Raw genomic sequence first — 22334 nt, forward strand, 5'->3', positions numbered from 1 at the left:
GTGATAAAGGTGATATATATGCCTCCTCAAATTCTCAACATTTTTATGAAGAAATCAGTCCAAAAACACTCTTTTTTTGTGGCAATTAGCCTTTAATTACAAGCTTAAACAGAGATTTTAGACACAAAGGAACCCATTCACTTAAATGGAGATTAGTCTAAACTAAATATACAAAATAACCTAAAATACCTTGACCTATGAATTACAGATTTACAGCCAGTTGTGCCCCACATCAACATGTTGATGAATCCTGTTCAGTAGGAAGTAGGTCACTCTCTCATTTGAAGACAGCTGTGCTATTGTTGTAGATTGTTCTTTGAAAATAGAGTGTCTCTTTCTCCAGTGTCTTAGTGGAATCTGGTTAGCTGCTGGAGAAGCCAAAATTATCTGTCTCTTTCGAAAGGAAGAGAATTTCTGGAGTTCAGTAGTTGAGCCCAGAATAAACAGAACTTTTTGTTAAGAACTTCAAACAGTCTCTGGTATATTATTCTCCCTGAAAAGAACCTCTCTGGTGAAAATAAATGTTTCCCTCTTGTTAACATGTCCATAAGGTGTTTTTTTTATATGATAAAACAACATATCATGAACAAAATAAGCTGTCAACGATATGGCTGAGCATTTCTACCTTAAACCTGCAGTGAAGTGTGCAGTGAAGAGTAGTTTTACAGTTTTTGAACAGAGTTGTAGGTGAACTGGTGTAGGAATAAACTTTAAATATGTAACTTTGATACAGAGAGATGAGTTTATAAGAGTTTAATCAGCGACTGGAGAGAGGCTTTAAAAGCTTGACATGACCAAACACCATCAGGGCCAAAGATATACTTACAGGGAAGCATGTTTCTGCCCAATTCTCAGGAAGAATCTGTCAAAATAAGATTCCATTTATATTACAGTTGTGGTGGGACACAATCTGTGAAATATTTGTAGCTGAATAAACCTGATACTGGTTTCCTTTCACACTATGTTATTATTCAAACGTGGCTTCCAATCCGCAGGAGGTATGTTCACACTCAATCTCACGTTGCTTGACCTTGAACAAGCAGATAAACACACTTAAATCGGGCCTCACACTTTTCCTCCGGAGTTTATTTCTCTTGTCATGCTTTGACATCAAGTTCTGAAAGTCACCCACTTCTGTTTTTTGAAATGATTTGAGGCCCTCAGTAATTTACCGTGTAAATTGTTTTTGTTGGATTTATATTTTTTGCCATAGAAACATCCGACTCTATTTCTGCACAAGGAGAATTCTCAGAGGTTTCACCCTGCAGAGACCTCAAAGTATGTCGCTGAATACCAAATTCTGTGGGCTCATCAACAAAGGCACAGTGTACAGAGTGTGCGCTTTTAGCATTTGCATTCAGAAATTTTAGCAGCCGGCTCTCCTTTGTCCTTAGGGGCAAGTATGGGATGACTGTCAGAATGGAACAAATGTATGAAGTGCATGGGGATCATCATCAAGGCGCAGCGTTTGGTGGGAAATGATGTGCCAGAATATCCCATTCACAATGGGATATAAAGACATGTTTAAAATGCAGTGAAAATGTCATGTTTTTCAGGGTTTGCACCAGTTGGAAATGCTGCCTTGAAGCGCTTTTGCCCGTATCTCCGTGAGGCACATTAGACAGGGCGGCTGATACTCCCACTGTGTCCTGACTGGGGCTGTGTGCTCATCCATCTTGTTTGCCAGCATTATCGCATCCCCTGTAATGATAGATGGCAAAGTTAGATCTGCTCTCTGCTTATCTAATAGAATAATAGAAAATAATGCTGGAGCTGCTGCAATCGGTGGCCATTAACTTGGCGTCTTTGTGAAAAACCCAAACCAGCAGCCAATTATTTCTCCACGTGACATGACAAAGCAGAGGTATTGAAAAGATTTTGTGGGTGTGTTTGTGCACTATGCTAAACTGCTTGACAATCGTGGTGTTGGTAAATGATGCAACTCCCTGAAACGAAAGGTTTCATCATTACAAAAGGTGTGTGTGTGCGTGTGTGTGTGTGTGTGTATTGCCATAGAACCATAGATAGAACAGCATGCTGACAACATCGCATTGATAAAAGAGAGCCTCACAGCAGAGGCCGAGCCCTTATTACACCAACTGTGGTCACAAAAAGCCAACCATAATACATCAGCCTCTGCATACACGTCTGGATTCACTTTCCAAACTCTTTTTCCTTTTAGAAAACATCTCTCCCCTTTAGCGGTGCATGAAAGCATCATTTAGTCTTATCCCGATGCCTTTGTTTTGCTCTGAACTGTGGCTTCTACTCACTTGTGTCACATGGCCTCATCAGTTTTGGAGTTTTTTTTCTCTTTTCTCATTTTTGCTTTCTATGTCTGCACATTTGCAGTTGTGTTTACATTTTTTCCCCCTTATTCTCTTCCAGAATAAAGTCATGACCATCGATGCTGTGAAGGTCAAACTGCAGGTAAGAACCAAAAGTATCTCTTTGAATCTTTCCTTCCTGTTAACATGTATGTTTGAGTTCTTTTTAATAACAAGTCACCACCAACCGTTTCCCATGGTGTAAAAACCTCCCATACATCTTCATTTCCTGCTGTGGGAGGGTGAAGAAGCACAAACGATGACTTAATGAGGCCTCGGTTAATCTCTATCAGTCAATTAGCCTGCTGCTCTGCCTGACTGAAGACACTGGAGGGAACAGCAGACTTTCCATCAGATTATCAACCCTGGAAGTTATCAGAGAGAGACACGGGCAGGCAGAGGTGTAGAAGGATCCTCGTCGTTCAAAACTGGCATTAGATACTGTCTGTTGAGTCTTCTACCTCAATTACACAACGCTCACGCTTTAGCTACCTTCATCTTTCTCTTCTTTAATCGACTTGTGTTCAACCATCAGTCTATCTGTCAAATGTGGCATTTTAGGTAATATCTCAGAACTGAGTTTAATGAAACTTGCAGGCATCTGTGCACTTTTAAACTTCTAAATGAGTGTACCACTTAATGGTGTAATTACAACAATTCAGTATAAGTGGAAATGTCACTGCCAAGTCTTGCAATTTCAAAAGCGCCAGAGTGAAAATGTCAGTGTTGCTTTCTACCTGTCATTTGGGGGCAAGACAGCAGACTATAAACACAGTTGTCACCTTCTAAAGTTATTCTTAAGTACTCTGTTTACAAGCTGTTGCCTCTTTATGTATTTGGCACACACAGGGCAACACTAGTACTTATTTGGAGCCATGTTTCTAACAGCAAGTTCACTGTTGACTCTTCTTTTACCTCCATTTTGTTCTCCACCAACTTCTGAAAGAAATGTCATTCTTTTGCCTTGTAGATGCTTCATTTAGACAATGATTTTGTTGATCAACTGTCAAACACTGGGCAGAAATAAGATAATGGATTTATCTTGCTGTTTTAGTAAAGCTAAGAGAAGTATGTGGAAACCAATGAGAGCCATAAGATTAACTGAAAATAGTAAAGTTGCAGGATGTAAAACCAAAACACTGAGCTTAAACAAAATATAGCTGAGAGAAACTCTGAAGGTCAGTGATGATTTATTACTATAAGTGAGTCCTTTCACATTGCACACAGCCATTTATTTAATCTAATATTGTTGTTGAAATATTGTTTGAAACAGTTTGAAACAGAAAAATCTAAGCAGATCTAGAGGTCTGGTGGAGGTAAAAATTACTCGGCTTTGCAAGAAAATGCATTTTGTCAGAAGCCTTTTCTGTGTAGTACAAACATGAACATGACATTTCTGAAAATAGACAGAAAATGAAGCTGGTTTAAAAGACCATTTTTCATTTCTCTCCTCACATAACACATACACAGTTTACACATTAACTTGATAGTCCTCATGTTTTTTAATTAAGCGGTTCTTAATTTCTCACGGAAGTAAACAAAAACAGGCCTCTCATTTCCAGCCAGTTGCTGGCAGATTTTGTTGGCTTTAGATAGATATCATTAAGCATATGCAACTTCATGAGTTCATAAAAAACAAGTAACTTGTAAAAAATTATGCACAGATGACTACATACCAAAAGACTGATGCTAAAGTTTGTGTTTTGCCTGGTTTGATGTGCAAACTTCCAGAAAATATATTAAAGAGGAGTGATGTGTCTGTGATAATTCCCTATTTACTTTATAGTGGACTATATTTACAGAGGGATGACAAGTTAAAAATATAATGTCTCAGTAAGGGCCATCACGTGCTGCCAGATCATCTTCAGTGCTCTTTGACATTCATTCTGCAAGTCTCTGAACTCTAATAGAAGGATGGACATCATTCTTCCAAAAGATATTTCCTCATTTGGTGCTTTGATGATGGAGGTGGAGAATGCTGTCTAAGTTTTACCCCTTTACTTTTGTGTTCTAAAGAAAACACCATGCTCCACACTAAACACAGAATCTTTCCTACTATGGCCCCTATCCCTGCTCCTTTGGCTACACTTCCTAAACTGCTATGCCGCTAAGCTATAGCTGTGCATGGGAGGGTTTTAGAGAATTAATGGATTTTTGTATGAAGCTGGTTACCACAGACATTGTCAATACTACAGTGTGGGAACTGATGTGATTTTAATGCCACCTCTTACTTCCTTCTTTCTTCTTAGATTTGGGACACTGCTGGTCAGGAGCGTTTCCGGAGCGTCACACACGCTTATTACCGCGATGCTCACGGTACGATTTCTCTGTTTGTGTGCAACTTTGATTGTGACTGACATGCTTCCTTTTATCTTCTATTTCTCTTCACAGTCAAACTGTTCTGACTGACATTTCAATGCCTTTGTTTTCTTCCAATGTGTGATTGACATCGGCAAGCTCCTTGCTCCCTGTTGCTTCTTCTCGCCTGTTGGGATCGCAAAAACACTCAAGTTGCAGCTGATTTGATAGAGTGGTGTGTGTGTGTGTGTGTGTGTGTGTGTGTGTGTGTGTGTGTGTGTGTGTGTGTGTGTGTGTGTGTGTGTGTGTGTGTGTGTGTGTGTCTGTGTGTCTGTGTGTGTGTGTGTCTGTGTGTCTGTGTGTCCCTGTCTTCCTTCTAGTGACAAAAAGCAAGGCCCCATAAATCATTAAAATTTACTATGAAGAGTTCATTTAATGTAAGGTAAAGTTAGGCATGCAGTCATTACAGCTGTGGTTAGGAAATCAATGTAAGTCAGTGTAATATCCTCTGACGTGATGGACACAGCTGTGTGTGTGTGTGTCTGTGTGTGTGTGTGTGTGTGTGTGTGTGCAGGCATTTGCCAGAGGCTTGGTGCTCTGTGCAGGTTCCCTTAAGCGAGAGGCTAACCACTGAGTGGGAAAATGAGCCTGCCTCTCACACAGTGGGGGGTGGGACAGCTATGAGCTATTTCTGTGTGTGTGTTCGTGAGTGTGTGTGTGTATGTGCAGCAGTTATATCTCGAACAACCCCACTGAGTACAGATAGCAGTGTGCCTCAGGCCAACCTGAATGAGCAGGTGTGATGGAACACACATACACACACACACACACACACACACACACACACACACACACACACACACACACACACACGTTCTGCTGTAGAGGCATTATCTCAAGCACAAATCTGCAGCATACAAAATAGCATCGCAATAGAGAGTGTTTGAAAATGTGTACCTGTTTCCATCTCTCATGCTTGATTGCGTATGTGAACAGGTTTGTATGGAACTGCATGTGTGCTCATGCTATCTATAACTATGTGTGGGATTTTTCTTGAGTATGTGAAGGTGGAGGTTTGTGTGTGCGTTGCTGGCCAGTTGCCCGGCGTTACTCTGATCTGTCAGTGCAACAGTTTACCCCCACTGATCTTTAACAAGGCACCAAGGGAACCTGGAAGCAGCTCCTCCGAGTTGTCCGTCTGCTACTGACTTTTAAATAAAGCTCATTCGGTCTGACAGGCAGGAGCAGGGGAGAGGATGAAGCCCAAATGCAGCCGTCACTAAAGCTGTCGATTCCTGTGAACTAATGGACAGTTTTCCAGGACTAAGACTTTGAAATGTGAAGATAAGATAGTCAACTGACATTTCCTAGTGTCTGAGCATGGACAGGTAGAAGAAAGCAAGTCTAAAATTTGCAATCTTACAGTAGTGCCTCAACGGGAGGTCTGCTTTCCAAAGCAAGTTCATCATTTAAAAACTACAACTTTATGAAGACAAAGTTGCAGTTGCACCAATTAAATTCTTTTTACATAAATCTATCAGATCAGTGTGTGCCATATGTACGTTTAAGTGCACCAGAAACACAAAAATGATGTACAGTAAAATTTTGCTGTATATATTTCTTGAATATATTCTTTTCTGTCTCCACAAGGGTGATTAGCTGAGCACATATGCTCTGCATCACAATCAGCTACAGATTACAGATTTCTTTGGAGGTCTTCACTATAGCCGACGTTTCACTGAGCAATTCCACAGCCATCTGCTGATTTGAGCACGTAAGGTGTCAGATTGAAAAGTCTCCACAAGTCTACACAAAAATGTCAAGTGAACAGACTGCCAGTATTTTTCAGACAACAGGGATATCTCCAGACTGACAGTTATGTCACTACACGAGCTATAATGAGTCAGAAGTCTTTGTCATATGTGTTTTGTCACCCCATAGTTCTTAAGTCATACTTGGCATAAATCCACTGCACTGAATGCTTGTCTGCAAAAATGTAGACCAACTACAAAAAACTTCTTGCAATTTAGGAAATAAAGGAAAAGTTACAGTTGCATCCAATTTCGGTCATTTCTACTATTGCAACTTACTCAACCTATTACTTGATCAGATGTACAATTGTACATATACAGCTTTACAGACTAACTTGTCTAAGTTAACATACATGTATATGCACATATTTTTTTTTCCATTTAAAAGATCACAACATACCCAATTCTCAATGTGTCATGTTGCATTTTGGGTAATGCAGGCATCAGATTTGGACATGGCAGAATGTATGGAATTGAAAATCTAATATCTCTGGTGCTGTCATATCCATTTTGATCATTTTTCCTGGATCCTTCATGCATGACTGAAATGTTAAATTGGTTAAAACGGCTCTGTTTTTTTTTTTCTTTTTGTCATTGGGCACCCCCTTATCCATAAGGCTAAACAGCCTACAGACATTCATATGGCTCCGTTAGCCTGTACCTATGCAGAGCTGAGGCAGAGGGAAATATTATTTTACAGTAATTTTGTCAAAAGCCAAAACATGGGTCAAATAGAAAATTTGGGCTCATGGTTGCACCAGGTGTGTTATTAAGGTTGGGAAATTGTTAGAGTTTTTGCTCAGGGGAACTTAAATCTTTGAATCAGATCTCAAAGAAATCTTTCCAGTGGTTGTCGAGACATTTTATCCAAAGCCTCAAATGTCAAACTTATGACGGCACTGAAGGAAAAGTCAGTTCATCATCAAAATTAGTAGGGTCTATCATCTGGGAACCATGAATGTCTGTACAAGAAAAAAAAAAAACACACACAGTCAATTGGTTGTTCAGATATTTCACCAGATAACTGAAACTTATAATCTACAATCTACAAATTATTCACATTGTGAAAAATAGTCTGTGTTTGCTACCTTATTTATTCCAAACATTATATGTATTTAAAATATGAAGTTTTACCCTCCCCAACTAATCAATGCAATCAAAGTTTCTAAGCCAACATGGATTTCATAGTTTTATTAAACTATGTATGAGTAGCTCCTACAAAAATGCATAGAAAACAGCAAGTTGTCAATGAAAAATAGTTATGAAACCACAGAGGAGGATTTTGTCTACGACTTGCAAAATGCTAGTCTGGCCTCCTACACATGCCTAAGTGTTCTTAGGCAAGACGCTGACCTCCAAGTTGCGCTTAATGCCATTTGAGCACCTTCCACAGCAGCCTCACCACCATTAGCGTGAGAGTGTGTCTTAATGGTTGAATGAGAACTTATTGTGTAGTGCTTTAGCTGGTGAAAAGGTGCTATATAATAAGCGCAGACGATATATTTTTACTGGCCTTGAGACAGCTCAGTAGTTCTTTTGGGAAAGTAGGACATGTTTCAAAGTGCTTCTTTGCCCCTTGGATACCTATTGATGTTTATTTTATTCAGCTTTGGCCCCAATCTCTCGCTGTCATTATCCTTGTAATGAGAGAACAAGAAGATCCAGACAATCAATGCAAATGAGCTGGTGGCTGGACTGAACCCAATGCAATCTGCTGGGCCCATCTGGTGTAGAGGGCACCCCAAAGGTCCATCTGGGTCCAGAAACCAGCAGTCGACTTTTTTTTTTCAACTTCTCTCCCTCCACAGCATGGAGCGAAACCACAGGGTGCTAAAAAAAAGAGGGGGAATAGAAACCTGATAAAAGCAAGAGGGTAAAAAAAAATGGAGACTTGTTGGTAAAGCAAAACAAGATGCCCAGAAGAACAAAGTTGTGAGAATCATTCAAATATGCAAACAACTAGTCTTCAACACTCCAGATTCACTGATGCAAGAAGCACTTCTGAGACAAAAGGAAGCTAGCAGTATGAATAAAAGGGTATCATGAAAACACTGTAGAGCTTTTGATAGAGGCTTGTCCTGCAATAAAGTGGCATTATCCCTTAGTAGAACACAACATGGTAAAACAAGTACAGAGGAAGTCAAGAATGGAGGCCAAGGGTTTCAAGTGAATCATGTCGCTCCAGCCCCTTCATGCATTTTTCTTTTATGACAATCTTAAAGGATCCCTGTTTCTTATTTAAAAAAAATTAAAAAAAAAAAAAAAGAAAGAAAGAAAGAAACCATCACTGTGTCTGAGGGTCATTAGTCACTTTGACAATGACAGACATTTCAGCTTGAAGTGAAACTCCAAAAGTGTCCTTTGCCACTACCTTAATGCACCAGCATGATGAATTTAAGGAGACAGAATACTGAGTTAATAGTTTTTGTGGAACAGGAAATGGTTGCATTACAGATGACATCTCCAAATGGTGCTTTGTGATTGAAAGGGTTGTTCAGGCTGTAGTGTTCAGAACGAGGTGCTTTGACTGCTTCATTTCCCCGTAACAGCCTTCATTGCTTTTTCTTTGTTACCTATGTTCTAAGGAAGGAGGGTAATGGCTTTGAAGCCACATCTCAGTCAAACACACACCACTTAATATTCTGCAGAGGTGTAGCTATGTGATTATGTTCAATCTGAATTTCATTTCAAAGTTGATCCCTGCAACCTAATTAGACATGCTGTTTTTATTTCAAATAAAGTGCCACATTTTCTCCATTGCAAGGATGTAGAGGGTAAAAGTCTTTCCCCCTCATTAGCTATTGGACCTCTGCACTTGCATCTGTAACACAACTGACATATTTACAGAAGGTCTTCAGGGAAAAAAAAAAACAGCATTCCTTAGTGGTTTCTGTCTACAGTCTCTTATTCTACTGGTGAGATTTGAAGGTGTCAAATGAAGTCTTAATTTTTTGGTATAATTAGTAGTGATCTGGTCTCAGAGTCTAATGTTTTGCTGACCCATCCATCCCCCCCAAATCTCATCCCTTTACTGACTTTGTATTTTTTTGGTTCAGTCATCATTACTCAGCCACATGAAGCCTTTTTACTTGACTGTAAACACGTCATTTTGGAGTATTTGCCACAGTAATTGGGGTTTTCTCTTGTCAGGACAGACGTCCAGACTTCACTTTTGCTGTCAGTGAAGTAAATGTAATAATTGGCCAGAGACTGCATCATGTTGTGAGCATGAAAGTGCTAAGACATGTTTTGTGAGCACTGTATAAGCAGAATGGTACACTCTTTATCCCATTGGGCACTTTTAGCACTAAATATAAAGCACAGTTAGGGCTGATGGAAATACAAGACAACATTTTGGAGGAAATTTGTGGTTCATCAACTTTTTCATGAATGTCTGGACAAAGTTGCAAATAAGGTTTGTGAAATTTCATACTGAACTTCAAAACAAAGCGTCATGAGATTGCCAAAGCCATTACTACTCTTCTGTGCAACATATATTTCATTGTTGACAAATTTCTCTCTGAAACAAAGTGCTGAAGTGACCGGCCAAGCAGCCAACCACTGAACATGATTTCTCAGAGACGAAGCTGACGACCAACCCAAAGGTCATGACAAATTTAATCTGCACTCTCGACTTAAGCAGCTACCTCATCTTGTTATGTGTTGCAAAACACTTAAACTGATCATCCTCAAATGTAGAGACCACTAGAAACTGTCAAAATTTTCAGCTGTGGCCACATTTGTCTAAAAGGGAAAGTTGTAATAATTTATTGAATAAGGGAGTCATAAAAATGCACCAGGAATGTTGTTTAATATTTCAGTATCTCATTTAACTGGTCTATTTCAGACAATTTTGCGGCTTCCCTCCCATGAGGGGTGTGTGAATAGTGAAGTGGTGGCATGAAAGGGCAAATGTGAGGCACCAATGCAAGTTAGTTATCGTAGTTTTGCCGGCTGATTTGGTCTGCTTATAAACATGGTCGGCTGTTTGTGCTGCAAGAGTGGCTGTGACACCCATGAAGGAAATTTGGGGTAAAACCGTGACCATTATTTCAATATGCGTCAAAACTTGTAAGGTCATAACCGAGATTTGAACACACATATGATACGCATATTTTTAGACTGATTGGGTTTTACATTTTCCAAGAATATCTTCATCGTTGTCCCCCAATATGATCAAATATGCATGAACTTGCTAAAAATCACGGGAAAAAAAGACCTTCCTACTATCTTCTTCTTTTTAAGTTTTGGAGAATCAAAGAGATCTGATTGTCTGTATATCCATGGGTACACTACAAACAGTAGCTTTTCGCTCTTCACCTCCGTTCAAGAGATTTGGGGGAAAGGGTGTTTAGCAAGAAGCAATTAGCAAGAGTTCCCTGCAGCTTTCCAGAGGAAGTTGATTTCTTTACATGAAACACTTCAATTTTAATCACTTGTTTTGGAGTCCAGCTGAAAATAAACACAGAACTTAACCACCTGGAGTGGGCATTATTCTAACTTTTACTTGAAGTATGGAGAGTTAGTGTTTGGTCTTTTCTTCCAGTTGATTTGGGGCATGTGAAAGGTTGTTTCCAGGCTAACAATGTCTATCAAAGCTGCAGATGCATTAGCGGTTATTCCACATGTAGGATTTCTCTCATCCATGTAAAAGGCTGGCACTGACAGCTCCCAGTTTTTCTGCAACGCTTTTCGTCGACATTTGGCAGCAGAGCAGTGAATGCAGGAACTTCACTGTTTTTTTTTTTTACTGTAAATTGACTTTCAGGACATGTTGTCCTTCTGCTTCCATCCCAATGGTGAAAGTCAGCCTCACACATGAACAAACCAGCATGTATGGATGAAATATGCCAGTGGTAAGGTCAGTGGGCAAGTATCCCCAAATGCAGTTCCCTTATGCACTTAGCAAACCGTCCATTCATTCGAGGCAGCTTTTTTTCTGTTTAACTTCGGTCAAAATGTTTATTCATTATTCTAAAAATCATCTTTCTTTATAAAGCTGCAGGGACTTGATACTAATTGCTTCATTAAGTGTTGTTAACCAGCAGTTTTGCACAACTCCTCATTTCCCTGAAACTCTATAATGGAGGTAGAGAGTGCAAAGTTAGCATGACCTATAGAGCCACAATAGCCACAGTAATGGAAGATATACCAAGTTGCAATAAATAGGAATTACCTTAAGTTGTACTCCATAGCCCAACTCTCTGAAACACTCTGGTAACATCTGTTTCATTACTAGGGACTAGCTACTGTATCAAAAGGTGATGTTGTACTTCTGCATAAAATGCAATAATAATTAGAAAGGTAATGAAATAGCTAGTCTTTTCTCTGATGGCTTGTCTCAGTGTCAAAATACCACCAACATGGCTGCAATGAGCTGTATCAGAAAGGATACAAGAAAATAGTAGTGACAAATGACAGCTGTTGAACCTACAGAGGCTATATCTATTTCCTATTAAATCAGTGCCATTACCTCATTATGCTGCTGCTCTGCTGTGCCTCATCCCATCTTGCCTGCATCATTTTTTATTCCCTCTATTCCGTCTTCTTGGACCACTACTCTCACCGCTAATGAGCAACTGAAGGCCTCAATCAGAAGCAGCAGCTTGTGGGGACAAAACATACCCAGAGTGAGGCTGCTTGGATGGACAGTGGCACAATCGATGATCAAGAGATCCACAGTGGAAGTATGAGGCGTTGAGGGGAAAGGTAGAAGAGAAAAGTTGGTAAAAGAAAGAATAGGAAGGATGAAGGGAGATGGATGGAGAACAGGGAAATAGCAATTGGAAGCAAAACGTTGAGGGTATTGCTGCACTACAGGGGAAGCTGTGAGCTATGTGATCCATCATCAAACTCCCTGTGTGTCTTTTTCTTGTACACACAGAAAACACACACAGCGTTTCATGCTCTATAGCTTCTTGCATATTAAAATGGATGTTCAAGGCCACAGTTGAAGGTGTTCTTGAGATTTTAGTCTTTGCCATTTGTGTGAAGGAAGTTAAGAAACTCAAAGTGTGCGTCTATGTGCGCATGAAAGTATCTTCCTGCTTATCCTCTCCACTGAACTCATTGTCTATGATAGGCCGTAATATCTTGACTCACTTAATCGTCTTCAGCTATTGAACCAGCCGTCGTGTTCCACATACTTACTCTTCACCGTTTTTCTAAAAAGGCTGCTCCACACATTAATGGATTCAGCTATTGCAACGCCTTGTGAATTTAGTAATCGCTTGCTGTCATGATTGATCCCCCTCTTTCTAAAATGGATGCCATAGATTGCAGCCCCATGGGCTGTGCTCTGTTAGCTAAGAGAAGAGGTAGAAATGACAACTGCTGCTCGAACTGTCAGAGGAATAATGAAGGTGATGGAAGGAGGGGATGCTGGTTGCAATTTCACACGCTGGCTCTCATTTAGTTATACAGTAACATCAATGACTGGGCAGCAACTTGCCTGAAGGGATAAAATGAAACTCATCAGTCAGAAATATCCCACACACAAAGACACACTGGCTTATTCATTAGCAGGTGTCTTCATTGTGGAGTAATCATAGGTGTGCTCTTCAGTTTTCAGCTTAGTAATGGACTATAAGTGAATGATGGTGCACTGTTTCCGCTAGGATTTTTTTCAGCAGCAGCGGCAGGCTCTCTGGCTGTAGTGACCTTTCCAGAGTTTATCCTGCTTCTGGACTAAAGTTAGCTGTGATAGGCTCCAGCTTCAGCAACCCTCAAAAGGATGAAGCAGGTGTAGCGAATGAATGGATGGCTGGAAAACTCAAGTGTAAAAATGAACACTTTCATTTGCAGTTGTGTGGTGTGATTGAGTTAGGCTAGCAGCATAAATACAACTACTTCTGGTATTAATGTTAAGCTAAGGAACCATCCCCTTGTTGTAGCTTCATGTTTAAGATACAGACAAGATCTTCTCATGTATTTCTTGGCAAGAAAGCAAATGAGCAATTTTCTTAAATGTGAAGCTATTACTGTCTTAATCTGAGCTCTCAAAAGTAAAAATGCCCATGCAGAAAATACATTTTTAAAGTACTGAGCTATTAATCACAGTGATAGTTAATATTGTTAATGAAGTTGTGTTTCAGCAGCAATTTCATGTTGATGTGTTGCTAATTTTAACATTACACTGCTGGGTGGTATGACAGTGTCATATTAGATGTGTTTTAACAAGGTACACTCTGAAAGTTCCAAGACTGTTCACATATAAATTAACTACTATTTGTGATTTATTTTAGCTTTAATCACCTTGTGCAGTGATATATTACTTCCAGCACTTCTGCAAAGCTTGTAATGACTCCTGGAAGTTCCGTAATGTAAACATGTCAAGCACAAACTGCGATAAACGCTGAATTGCCTTAACTGTGTCAAAACAGCAATTCTTCAACTTAAATTTGTTTTTGGGGAAGAGAAGGAAGTTGCAGGGAGCTAAGTCTAGTGAGCAGGGCAGTTGGGGAGGGACAGTTGTGTTGTTGTGGCTGTGTGTAGCCAGCAGTCCATCCTCATCAATAACCAAGCAGTGGAAATAGTGGACAGTTTTAAATACTTTGGGTTTACACTCGACCATAAATTTACCTTTGATCAGCACACCATGGACATCCAAAAAAGAAGCCACTAGAGATTCTCAGCCATCCGTAATCTAAAAGGACTTTATATTGCCGCCCATCTCCTTCTGTTGCTGTATCGAAGCATCATCCAGTCTATCCTCCTGTACTCCTCCACCTGCTTCTATAACATGCTCAGAGTTACAAACAAAACCAAACTCATACGTACAACCACCACAGCCTCCAAAACAATCGGTCTTCCCACACCAAACCTCACAGAATTAAACAACAAGGCCATTACACAAATTGCTAACATAATACAATGGGATATAACACACCCGCTGAACACATACCTCACCTCCCTCCCCTCAGGATGTAGATACAGAACACTGAGATGCAGACAAGCTTGACTAAGCAACAGCTTGATCCCATCTATTATAGTAACACTTAACAAAAGGCCAAGGTGATCTGGCCAGAGTGAAAACTACACTTATATGCTGAACAGTGTTTTCGTAGTGAGGAATCACCATTGAGACCAGACGCACAGCACACCAGAGCACCCAAATGCCATTGTGCCACAGTTCAGATCATTGGTGCCAAATGTTCTCCCTCAGACACTTGAAGAAGTTACAGGAGAACTCTGCCTTGACAGTCTGATCCTGGGGGATTATTTCTGAATGCACAACCACATGAATGACATGTAAAACAACAAGCATACTTCTTCTGTTCCCGATATGATGCGACCACTTTTGAAAACTGCACCTCTTCTACTGTGAAAACTATTGTCGTACTACCATCGTAGCAGGTTCGGGTCCTCCCGACCTGTGAGGCACAATAAACCATCTAAAACAATTAATAAAATTGTCCATTCTGATTGTGTATTTCCTGCCTGTATGGTGTCACTCCATCAAATAAAGCTCCAAAATACCCCCTTTTTCTGTGTGTGGCAAACCTTCACAAGCAACTTGTACAGGTGACATTTGCAGACAAATCCACATGTTGTGCGCATATTTTAATTGAGGGAAACAACCAAAGCCGGTGAGCTTTATTAATTTGTCCAAACATTCATAAATTCATGGCTGGTCTATGGCTCGAATGGACGGTAATTGGAATTCCAACCAAGTGGAACCACTTCTAAATATTCTAGCTGTAGTTAGGCACCTAATGAAAGCATGATTTTAGGATCATTATTGTGAAAAAACTCAAAATTCAACAGTTATATAACAGCTGAGTGTTTTGTTGACTTGTGTCTGTTTGCATTTGTGTATGCATATGTCTGCGTATACCGTTTGCTTATGTGACTTATATTCAAAGGAAGGAGAGCAGGCAAGGTCAGAGAGTGATTATTGATGTAGATTATCATGTGATGGATGGCAGTGCTCTTTATGGATCACTTCACTCCATCACACTCCCTCTCTTCCTGCTCAGGGTTTCCTGCAGCTACTTTAATAGTCAAGGCGGCGGCATCCCGCAAAGTCAAATAGTTGTGGTGTGGGTCATATTAGTTTGCTGATGGTTTGCGCTGGGGTCATGTGTAGAAGTGAAATATGTGTTGTTGCAGTGTACTAAGATTCCAAAATGACAGACAGAGCATCCAGTGGAAGATAATATTATTTCAAGGATATATTTCATTCCAATTTAATTAAACTTACTGAATATCAATCCTCACTTGTAAAATAATTTAGCCAGGCTTCTGACTTTGAGAGTGTGTACTTAGGCACATGGTTTGAGCTAGTTTTCTTAGTTTAATGTGCATTTTTTCATAGTCGGTTTAGTAGTTGTGGAAATATTTCACTTAAGACTGAAAGTGTTGACATCATGGTGATTGTGATGCAAGAACAAAGCTTGGGGTCATAAAAGTCCTCAACATGCACAAACTAGAAACCACTACTGTCTGTACAAAAGTTCCCCTTTGCTCAAATATGCTTTTTGTTGTTTCATTTTCATGTTTGAGCGTCACTGTGCAGAATGTATGATGTACATGCTGACTCTGTCTTTCCATTCATCTGTGTTTATCTGTGTTCACATAGAATTTCAGTTTATGATGTGTACTAAGGATGACCTGATAAGTTTCTCTGGTCTCAATTCAACTCTTTTAACATTGTTGCCCATACGAGCTCCAGTCCTTAAATACCTAAATTTGTCTCAGCAGTACAGCTGCCCAGTGCACGGTCAGGTTTGTGCATTTTAGATATCATTGGGAAATTTAACAACCCTGCACCAAAAGTTTGTAACTCACATTAGACAGCAAAAAACAACATGTCCACCACATAAATGGACGGACTTTCGAATGCGATAAATTTGGGATTCATCTCTGCCACTTTTTTGGCCTTGACAGTGTCCTGTTCCCATTGTTGAAAAGTACACTGCAAAATTTGTTGCTCCAGTGATGCTTTTACCTCCATTTGGGTTAGGGCTAGGGTCTATGCTGTTTGGTTGGATTCTAACAGTTCATGATACTGATCTCATTGGAATTAGCCTTTATATTACCATCCACTGAAGGTGTTGCACATAGCTGTGGAGCTCCCATGTTTTTCAAACACTTACAGAGGCATTCTTTAATGGCATAGCTTTGTCAATACAGTCATCACATTGCCACACCACTGAATGAAATTCCAACAAGTCCTCATAAGAAAACAATTAAAAAGTAGTTTGTCTTCTCCAAAAGCTATTATGGACTGTCTTTATTACTACCTGAGTTTTGGTTAACCTTTGGCCAGTAAAGCCACCAGGCTAAGATAAAGGAATAAACTGTGATTTTAAGGATTAATTGTAACAAGTACTTCCTGGTTAAGGTTAGTTTAGGGTCACGATCTTAGTTCAGATCAGTGATGACTGTTGCGTTGATGTCTAACTCACAGTTTGTACCCACAACTATACAGCCCGACTTCCTTTCTGCTGTATGTATACCACCCCAAGAGGCTGTCTGACAGAAAACATAAATAGATGCTTTCTGTTGTTTTCAAGCTGACGGTGTCATAAATTCTGTCCTAAATGTTGCTTATTTGTTGCAGAGCTGCTTTTAGTCGGGGCTGTGTAACACTTGTGTATATGCATATGCTGTTCGCCCAAAACTGGTCTTTTATTAATGCAAATATCTGAGTGATGACAGTAGCGTAGCAAAACCCAACCAACAGAGGCAGAACTGAGGTGTGAATGAAGAATGATCTGCTCCTCCAGCTCTTGAAACTGAGTATATAAAGTTATTTATAATGGAAGTTAATTTACTTTTGATTTCTAAGTGCATTTATTTGCAGATTCTTGTCTGAATCGTTCAGGCATTTACACATTTGCACGCACATTATGCCAATCTCAGTACACACGCAAATCAGTTTTTTTCCCCACATTCACAAATCTGAGTTTACACACACACTACCAGTCAAACTTTGGACACACCTTCTCATTCAATGCTTTTTATTTATTTGCATTATTTTCTACAATAATACATATGTATTCTTTTATAGTTTTGATGTCTTCAGTATTAATCTACAATGTATAAAATAAATAAAACTCATTGAATGAGAAGGTGTGTCCAAACTTTCGACTAGTAGTGCATGGATTCAGACAGTTTTGTAGCTTTTCAATTGCATTTGTGAGTAACGCTGCTACAGTAATGCCTCCCTAATTAACTAACTTTATTTCATTGTCTTCCTTTGCCCTTTAGCTTCCTCCATCTTTCACCGTTGTTTTTTCTTTCTTGTGCCGATTATTTTGCAACCTGTGATAACAAAACTCCACCGCTGTGAGAAAGTTCTCCAGCTTCATCTGTCTTGCTTTTGGCAAGATGTAATTGGATTAGGGGGAGGGTGAAGGAATGCAACTCCTTGTGGTTTACTCTGGGCTTCTTCTAGCAGCAAATCAACAGCGAGAGGAAATTAACTCACGGGGCAGATCATCTCTCTCCCTCCTTCTGTGTCTTTTTTCTTTGCACCTCTCTCCTTTTTCGCGTCCTCACCAGGTTTTTCACAGAACACGCTCACGGTGATTACAACTCATTAAACACCCTTCATGCACTTGTCTGGCTGGAATAAACAAACAAAAGATTTAATCCAAAATAGATAGGCAAAAATGTAGTTATGACTGAAATGTGAAGAGCAGAGATACATGAGGGATGGATGGGAAAAAAAAGTGTAAGAATGACGATGTAAGTAATGGAGGGGATGACTGGAGGGATTACATGGAGTTGGAGGAGGAGAGGTGCTGTGGAGGTAATTAGCTCGAGCTAATTCTTCCAAGTGAAGGTTGATCCAGCTGAGAAAATGAGATAGAATTGCCCTCGTAGGTGTAATGATTTTTTGGGGTCCGACAGAGCTGCATGACACGCACCCTCCAGGTTGTGCTGAAGAATACCTGAGGTGATATTATCCTCTTAGGCAGCACAGTGCAGCTGGAAGTAATTAGAATTCACAAGTGTGGTTATGTTATCAAGTATTATGCTAATGCTGTGATTAATAGCAGATCTCAGCACTAACATCTAACAGTAGGAGCTATTTTAGAGGTTTTTCTTGAAGCAGTTGCATTTTTCAAAGTCTAAAGAGTAGTGCTTAGCGTTAAACAATGGGGGAAAAAATATAAAATTAATCGCTGCACAATGAAAATGACTGATTTATGCCCTACATTTTTACTCTGCCAAGGAGGTGGAGCCTTGGCAGAGTTACGTGATGGTTGGTATTGGTTTGTCTAATTGTCTGTCTGTTTGTCTGTCTGTCTTTTGCAGCATTACTCAAAAATGGACTAACAGATTTGGATTAAATTTTCAGGGAAGGTCAGAAATGTCACAAGGACCAACTGATTAGATTTTGGCAGTGATGCGGCTTATAGTCTGGATCCACGGATTTGTTAAAGATTTCTGTATCATTGCACATTAGCAGCATGGTGTCACTGTAACTATGACTACGTCAGCTGCCTGCTGATGATCACACGATTATGATCCTCTTACAGATCGACTGCTGCAGACTTATTGGGACTTATCCATCGGAAATGATACAAGGAACAATTTATTAAATTGTGGGGGTGTTTCCAAGTCCCATCAATTCATGCTGTCTTTATTCACCTACAGTGACTTTGTTATACATTTACATAGCAATATGGTTATTTTATGGGAGAAAATAACTACAACTGAACCCTCAACAATGGTTGCACTCATTGAAATTTGCGTATCAGTCCAGAATATGCGTCAATGTAAAGGTAGTAATTCACAGTTGTGGTATGCATGTGCCAGATTTCAATTTCTTTAAATGCAGACATTTGTAAGAAAAAAGCAAAAGTATTTATACAGACCACAGTTGTGCAAATGCCAAAGTGACCCAAATAATTCAAATGTGTTCGATATGTTGTAATTACTCTGCCAAGGAATGCAGCCGTGTTATGTGTTGATCGACGTACATTTGTTCTTCCATCTGTTAATCTCTCCATGCACGGAATTGGATGAAATTTTCTGGGAAGGTCAGAAATGACACAAAGACCACCACATTAGATTTTGGCAGTAATGCAGCTTATAGTCTGAATCCACAGATTTGTTAAAGATTTCTGTATCATTGCGAGATAGCACCACGGCATCACTGTAACTATGACAAGTGAATGCTATGTCAGCTGCCTGTTGACGATCACATGATTGCAATCCTACAAATCCACTGCTGTAGACTTATCCGTTGGAAATCATACAATGACTGAACAGCCATGGCAGAGTACTGTGCTCAAGGAGGGCTTGTCTTGTGTTGTTTTGTTTGTTTGCCAGCCTGTAACTGAGACTGTATTCATGTTATGCAGTATCCATGCTATGCTAGTGTGTCCACCCAAGCAAGATTGGCACCATCACATGTACAGAAAGGTGACCAATGCAATAAACTGCAATTCGATGAACAGAAAGTGGTGGTTCATGTTAAGATTATTTGTTCATGCCATTTAAAACAGCTGGAAATTAGTGTTGGAGGTAGAGGTAGAGACGTAATAGTTAAATAAACTCATGTGTACTGTTGGTGAGCTGGGATGGGAATAATGCTTACATGGGTCAGTTACTTAACTGTGACCTCAGTGTCGTGCTAGAAGTATTTCCTGTTAGCTGACAAACTAACAGAAGCAATAATAATAAGATGATTACCATTTGTAATTGAAACGCTTGCAGTTTAATTTCATTTAGTACGGTCTTGTTAGAGTGAATGTACCTTGACAGTTTTAAGGAGCACATAAAAGCAGCTAATCATTATCATTGCCAACAAATTAATTCCTGCTGATGAGAAGACTGAAAAGCGATTAATTCAGGCAGATGTAGTGATAGCAAGGACAAGGATGAAGGATGGCTTCTTATTTGAAAAATGTGTATTGGTGGAGAAAAAATATACAATGCCATGGAAGTAATTAACTTGAAAATAAAAGGAGAAGCTAACATCTTTATGTAATGCCTCTGTCACCACTATGGTCCTCATCACCTTGAACCTTGTGCTCTTTAGGTTGCACATGCTTTCTTCATGTTCTTATGTAACACCCACAGTCTTTTTCTGGATGCTCCATTCTTTCATTTTGAAGCAAAGGACAAATTATTCTCATCCAGTGGTTTAATGTCTGTTTTTCTCTCTCCTCAGCTCTGCTCCTTCTGTATGACGTCACCAACAAAGCGTCCTTCGACAACATCCGGGTAAGATCAAATGCACCTTGACTAGTCTTTTCTGTCACTTACCCCCCTCTTTCTTCACTTCTTTACCATAACTCAGTGTAGTTCACAAATTTAAAAAAAAAAAAAAAAAAAAAAAGGGTGGCGTGTTGATTTTTTTATAGCACAGATATTGGTCTAAGGTCAAGTATTAGAAGGTCTTTGTAGGTAAGTTTGCACAAGGTGTACTGGACCAGAAATGCTCTCTTTTTACCAGCATATCTACATTCCAAACCACATCTGTGGTCAGGAGTTTTGTGTGGTAATGAGATCGTAGATACAAATGGCAAAATGAGGTCCCTCCATATGGTTACTGTGTTTACTCTGAACTGTGGTTCACAAAGTGAGAGCACCCAGGGGAATGTGGAGGTACTATGGGAGAGTGGTCAGATGATTTCCAGAAATCTAGTAAAGTTTTAAAATGTTAGAAATTGCATATTTTAGCCTACTTGTTACAAAAGATTTTTTTAAAAAATGCAGTGAGTCTGCTGGTCCTACATCCTGAGTGTTTATGATGCACCAGTTATAGATGTAAAGCAGTCCTGTGGTTGTTAGGCTGTTGTGTTCTTTTGTGTTGTTGTAATACCTGTGTTTCCACTATAGACTGCTTTGGACAGGACTTTATATGTTTCAAACACCTCTGGGGATAGTGGGGATCACAAGTCTTTGGCACTATTATTTTGGGGATTAGATTTTTGAAAGAACTCGAAACCCCTGTCTTAGAGAACCCTACTTCTACCCTTTCAGCCTTGAATATACTCCCTTGTGGATATGCACAGGGACAACTGTGGGCACCACAGACGGTATATGTTGCTATTATACTACTTTTCTTGTCAGCAGCAAGGTACTTGGAAGACTCTGTTCCTTACATGGGCAGTCGGGCGTATTACTTTTGAGTATGTGCACCATTGCCCCTTGTGGCGTAATCCACTCAGATGCCAAGTTTGACCTCCTGTGCAAACTCTGGCAGACTTGGGGAGATTAAATTTATATCATGTGGACCCTCACATACTCATTTACATGAGTACCATACTGGCCTTAGTTTCTGCAAGGAGCTCTGAGTGAAACTGCTGCTTCTTTAAGTCAAAAAGAGCTGGTAGGAAACTCTTGGATAGACCCAGAACATGCTAGTGGGATTATCTCATGGGCTTTGGGAAGACATCTGGATTCCCCAGAAGGAAATGGAAGACATTACTGTGGAAAATGACATCTGGATTTCCTTAATGGCATGCTGCCTCCATGATCTGGCAATGGATACCAGGCAGAAAATGGAAAAGCTGTATTGAGTATTATCAAGGTTTTGGAAGTGTTTTTCTTCATACATTAACTTTCTCACCACGTAACAGTAAATGGTTGGCTGTCTGAATTGCAGGAGGTTATAACTCTTGAATGTTCATCCCTTGTGAGGAACAAATTCAGTGCTGCTTGATGCTACTTAGTTAAATATAAATACGTACTCACATTCACAGTTTAACATTGAGATGAATGTGTTGCCCCTTAAAGGGTTCTGTAGATTTATGTTGTCTAATAGTATCAGTTTAGATTACCATTTAGAGCAAATACCATCCATTTCTATCTATTTCTCACTGGATTGCTTTCATGTAAGCAAAGCAGAAGCATAATTTATGGTTGTACATATTAAAATGGTGCTCCTGTCTACTGAAACTTTGTAGTTGAAGACAGAAATTTTCAAAGCCAC

At 39.7% G+C, this 22334-nt stretch overlaps 1 protein-coding gene across 1 annotated transcript in view; it reads left to right on the plus strand.

The window, feature by feature from the left end:
• The window catches only part of LOC111571623 (ras-related protein Rab-26), a 123028-nt gene that overhangs the window by 51006 nt on the left and 49688 nt on the right, over positions 1-22334 (plus strand). The window contains exons 3-5 of the mRNA XM_023274880.3: positions 2389-2430; positions 4577-4643; positions 20568-20620. Coding sequence (XP_023130648.1) covers positions 2389-2430; positions 4577-4643; positions 20568-20620 — 162 coding nt within the window. The remainder of the gene's footprint in view (positions 1-2388; positions 2431-4576; positions 4644-20567; positions 20621-22334) is intronic.

This window comes from Amphiprion ocellaris, chromosome 18 (assembly GCF_022539595.1).
Source record: "Amphiprion ocellaris isolate individual 3 ecotype Okinawa chromosome 18, ASM2253959v1, whole genome shotgun sequence".
Taxonomy (NCBI): Eukaryota; Metazoa; Chordata; class Actinopteri; family Pomacentridae; genus Amphiprion; species Amphiprion ocellaris.